Below are 5,495 nucleotides of genomic sequence, written 5' to 3' on the forward strand. Positions count from 1 at the left end.
GCAGACAGAATCATTTGTATGACTTGTGTCTGCTGCAGACAGAATCATTTTATATATATGTGCTATTTTATTTATTAATAAACACTATTCTCAGCACCAACAATCTAGGTTGCCCTTGACGCTGACGAGTCATGCGTCCCTCAACGTCCGGTGGTATTTATGGTTACGTGATTCATGCATAGCCTCTTCAGCCTGTCTGTCCTGACGTGTAAAATTTAACTGTAAAATTTAGTTGATAGTGCAGTGATATAGACGGGGCGCCTCGTGTTAGTAATGAATTCTGTTATGATCATGAAGTGTTTTCTTGATGGAATATTTGAACAATCTTCAGTTAAGAAACTTTTCTTTTGTCTGACTATGGATCCGCTATATCAAGGATTCGGTAAGCTGCAGTATAAATAGGTATAGTTGGTTTAAGCCAAAATACATTTGTTTGCCAATTAAATGGGTTTTCTTAATTGAAAACTCTGACAAATGGAAATGGTGCCTAAAGAACATAGTGTTTCTTTCTATTTAGTCAAAGTGCTGAAATATCGACTTTATGATTACGACCCTAGCGTTTATTCAGAACTTTGAGCGAAGATAGATAGCTTTAGTGGAACTCAAATTAGATAAATATATGCTCAATGTATGTAAATATGTTTGTTGGATAACATGGTATATTATTGATAACATGGTATATTATTAGGGATATCTAGGCATGAGATTGTGGCCAGTAATGGGTAAAGATATATAAAACTGCCATTTGATCGAACTTCAACATAAATGATTGCGCATCTAAGTAGTGCTTATTAGACTATTATTGCTCGCTGTCACGTATAAAAATTAATATTCATCTGTAATTTCCTTAATTTAGTAGGTGTGCTGTTTGTCGGGCCACTTAAAGTAGCTACATTAGGTAAACAGTTTCTTTTACTGGTCACTTGAAGCTCCGGGAAGATATGTGCGCGAGACAAAGCTGACAGGTGAAATATTTTTCCCTTTGAGAAAAAAAAGCTTTCTTTTTCCAATAAAACAAAATGGTAATTGGTCGGTCGTAAACATGTAACAACCACTAGCGTCGTCGCCTCTGATATAGTATCAAATGGATACATGTATATCTCTGTGCAAATTGTGTTGCGTGAAAGTGTGCTGAACATGTGTATAATTACAAAACATGTGCGAAGTATTTTCGTGTTTTTATCATTCTTTTGATATTTTATAGTACACGAGTCACCGTCGCCTACGCAGGTAGCGACAGTAAATGTTATTATAGTCAAGTTCCTTGCGAATCATATTAACAAACTTCGAATATATTCAATGTAAGTGTATGTAAAAAAAAAAGCTTAGAGCAACTAATTCCTTCATAATTTTCCTGTTCGTTTCACTATGGACTTTATAGTGTTGTAGAGCTTCTCTGCTGTCTATAACTATACAACAATCTGTCTGCGATTCCGGCCGCGTCTGCCATTCTTAGCCGTTGTCGGCATTTCTGATGATGTCGCGTAGTGTCAGCCGCAGCCGATCTCCATCGAAGTGCTCCTCAGTCAGCTCGCACAAGCGAAAGCGAGACCGCGGCGACAGGGAGCGTGAACGAGGTCGAGAGAGAGGTCGCGAACGCGAGGGTCGCGATAGCTCAAGAGATAGGTCGTCCAGACGCCACAAGAAGTCCAGCCACAAGGAGTCGCGACATGGAAAATTGTCGAAGCGACGTCACGAAGATGTGCCACGGGCGTACCGTCAAAGTCGCAGCGCTTCAACGAGCTGCGGTAGAAGTTCCAGTTCAGACAACAATAACGATGACGAGAAAGGAAAGGACAGAGACAGAGATCGAGACAGAGAAAAAGAAAAGACCTCAGTCGAACAGCCGCCTACCAAGAAGAAGCCTCGCAAAGAGGCGACGCCTGAGGTAAATAGTTGTGCTTTCGTAAGGACGCATTGCTTACTTTTTTTAACATGTTAAATTATGTTATTATTATGTAGTTAATGTTATGTAAAGAGCGAAGAAATGCTTTTTGACCTTATGCCTACCGTATGGCTGTCTGATTCGTTCAATGCATGGATTTTCGTCGTTACTTACAGCTGGATCCATTTGAAGTACGCCGGCGTGAGCTGATGCGCGAGAAGGAAATTACAGCAGAAGTTGAAAGGCGTTTGGCCGAAATCTTGCCGCAAAAAGTTGAAGAAGAAATGGAATTGCGGAGAGAAAAGATGCGGCAGGACATTCGACTTGAAATGGAAGAACAGGCCAAAAGGAATTCTGAGGAGCTGCGACTTGAGAACCAGTTGCTCAAAGAGGTATGACACGAAGAAGTTAACTACTGAGGATTGTCAGAAATATGACATATGAAAATAAGTTGACTTGCGATGCGCCAATCAATGTTGTACGAGCGTAGAATTGATGTAGTCTCTGTACAGCTGAGATTGACTGATATCTGTATGATATTCTATGTGATAAAAGCGATGCGGCTTTCTATATCATCATCTAACAGTGAAAAGAAAGAAGTGACTTATTCGTTTAAGGCGCTTTCAAAATCATGCTTAGGCTGCCCCCTGTCCCTGAAGTTTTTGACGGTTTTGAACAGTGTATAAATAATATACATCGTATCGATCTTCCCACTGTGAAATCCCCCATCCAATCAGTATAAGGAAATTACTGTCGTGACCTCACTAACGATATCGAATATCTTTGCCTCTGCGTATTACCCAAGCCGCTTCGAAGCAAAAGTATTGCGTAGTATGTAAAGTGCCTTCCTCATTGTTATTGTAGTTGTTACCCTAATGTATGCGCCAAACGAACAGTCAAACGATTGAATGAGTGCTGACGTTTCTCTCCACGACAGGATTGTGTGAATGGCAAGTTCGTCATAGATCCGCTCTTCTTCGCTAGATTCGATCTTCTTCTCCATCTCAGAAAGTCCTGAGAAAATATCAGCCCCGAGTAACCTCTGAAACCACTCGGCAAGCACCGATACAGCACAACTACGCCACTGGGATCGAAAACGACTATGGAGAGATTTCTCCATTGCTCTCTCTCTCTCTCTCTGAATGTTGCTTCGCCCTGGTTCCTTAATGAATCCATCGCTTCGGCAAAACTGAAGCGCAAACTCAACCCGCATGCAATGCTCACTCTCAGCCTCGATTGATGCTAAAACCTGAGATTCTGAAGCTACTTATGAGATTCAGAATAATCTCGCGTTGATCGTCAGGCTTTTCTTCCTAGTCTTGGCGGCAGTGTGAGGCCCATGATCGGCATGTCGGGAATCAAACGTGTTACACGTTCATCCACCCTAACTTTTGTGTTCTAGTTTGTTCAAACAACCTTACACAGACAGCAAACGGCAGGCTGTCAGCTTTGTGGTGCTCCCTGGTTTTAGCTGTTTTGGGTCGGGTGGGCCACGGGACATTCTGTTGGCAGGGATTTGGCTGTGTGGTGGCATGTGTAGTAAAATCTATCTTTTTAGGCCGGTGCTGTTCTCTCTGGGCGGTGCTGTCTTTATATCACACTCTGACAAACTGACCATGTTCGCCGCACGGTTATCGAGAAAGAAAATGAGAACATTAACATCAACAATCAGACAGATTGGATTTGATTGGTTGCTTACGGACACTGATGATGAGTATTGTTCCGGATGAGAAAGGACCTATCGCTCTAGTCGCTCGCATTCTTATGAAGCATCATTCAGGTATGTAGACAGAGAAAAAGAGAAAGAAAGACACTCAGAAAGAGACAGGCCGGAAGTTCCGATGCCGAGAGGTCCCCAGCACACACATACGGCCTAGACGAGCACACAATCCGTCTGGGCCGCGACACCAACCCGTAAGTACCGCTAACCAATTACAATGCGACCCAAAAAGACCATCCCAACATGAGTAACGTATGAACAACGAGTAACTACGAAGTAAGCAAAACAGCACAACAATGCAAAGCAACAACACCCAACCCGATCATCCGATCATTCAGCTACTGCAAGCACCAGCTGTGACGCCAGCGGTGGCAGTGGTTCAAATTAACAAGCAGCAACAGCTGATTTCGCCCTAGTCGGAGTCGAGACCTCGGTTTCGGTTTCGAGCGGGGCGAAGAAACCTGGAAGGTTAGAAAACTAGAAAAACACGTGGTGTTGTGCAAATTGTTGTGCGAACTCGAGCCACGGGAATAACGTATCGACCTTCACAGGAGATGAAGACGAAGCTAGAGGAGTCCCAGAAGGAACTGGATGAAGCCCGCGAACAGCTTCAGGCGCTGCGGGAGCAGACTGACGAAAGCGTCCACAAAGTGGCCGAAGACAGGTTTGTACAGCTTAGCTTATAATATTTAACTACCAAAACATGCCCTCGAATCAACAAATGGTGCATTTATCTGTGAAATTATGTATAATAACATTATATTTTTCTTTTTCCGGGTATGTTGGCCTGCTAAGTTAATTGGGCATGATTAATACTATTAAATTTCGTTTTTGAATATTTCATTCACTTAGGTTGAAACTCCTCGAGGAGCGCCGAAAGCTGGATGAAGATCGAATGGCCCTCGAGCAGGAGAAACGGGAACGGAAGAAAGCTGAACAACATCTGATCCTTAACAAAACTGGCAAAGCGCGACCTAAGCTAGCGTTCTCTTTCAAGTAGCGGCAGCATCAACTACAATAAGTAGGTTTTAGAAGGTAATATGACCTTAGAATCAAAGCCTTTTTTTTGAAACAGTTTGTAGATTTGCCTAAAAACTAGAAATTTTTAGAACGCTATAATTGGTCGTTAGCGTACTTCAATCTATACTTTATCCTATGTTGATGAAAAAGATATGGCGGGATTTGTTTGTGCACACAGACACGCCATAATTACGTGTTTGTTATTTGGGTGACTTTTCAGGTGAGCTTCATAGTAATGCTGTAATTAAGATGTATATATTTCGCACAGCTGCTAGTGGGGTTTACGTGTTAATTGTTCATTTCCTGACTATGCACTGTAGAATACATGTTTATTTAACTAAACGCGTAAATTCCGATAGCCGTCAGTGGCGATGCTTCGTGTGGGTATCCATTGTACTAATAAAACGCAATAGGAAATGTAATAATGTTTTCAATCTTCCAATAGAAGAGCGAAAAATTTCCTTCATGATGATGTCTGTGAAAACAGGAACCTTTATAGTCAGCTTTTAGATAAATATTGCTTAAAAAGTAAAGTTATGTAAATTTAGTAACTGAGTAAAATATAGTGAGTAGTTACGTTTAAAGCCGTCAGTTGTATCGGTCCTAACACTTCGGTAAAATTGAAGTGGATGCAGGAATTAAATGAATTAAGAAATTTTAAAAAAAATCGAAATGTTAGGCTTATTCAACATATATATATATTTACTACAGATATAGTAAAAAAATACGATATCGGAATAATGCAGAAAAAGCAGCCGAGAAATGTCTTAGTTCTTATGTACCCTTTAATTTCTAAATTAATTCTATATTTTTTTTGTGCATATCCTAAAATTGCTATTATGGAACGAAAAAAATATACTTTTAAGTATA

At 41.0% G+C, this 5,495-nt stretch overlaps 1 protein-coding gene across 1 annotated transcript; it reads left to right on the forward strand.

The window, feature by feature from the left end:
* Positions 1–1,381: 1,381 nt before the first annotated feature.
* Positions 1,382–5,042, forward strand: LOC111247496 (uncharacterized). The gene is made up of 5 exons (XM_022798465.2): positions 1,382–1,888; positions 2,062–2,277; positions 4,157–4,269; positions 4,458–4,640; positions 4,846–5,042. Exons 1-4 carry the CDS (start codon positions 1,475–1,477, stop codon positions 4,603–4,605), a joined length of 891 nt encoding a protein of 296 aa, XP_022654200.1. The 5' UTR covers positions 1,382–1,474; the 3' UTR covers positions 4,606–4,640; positions 4,846–5,042.
* Positions 5,043–5,495: the final 453 nt, after the last annotated feature.

This window comes from Varroa destructor, unplaced genomic scaffold (genome assembly GCF_002443255.2).
Source record: "Varroa destructor unplaced genomic scaffold, Vdes_3.0 BEIS01000003.1, whole genome shotgun sequence".
Taxonomy (NCBI): Eukaryota; Metazoa; Arthropoda; class Arachnida; order Mesostigmata; family Varroidae; genus Varroa; species Varroa destructor.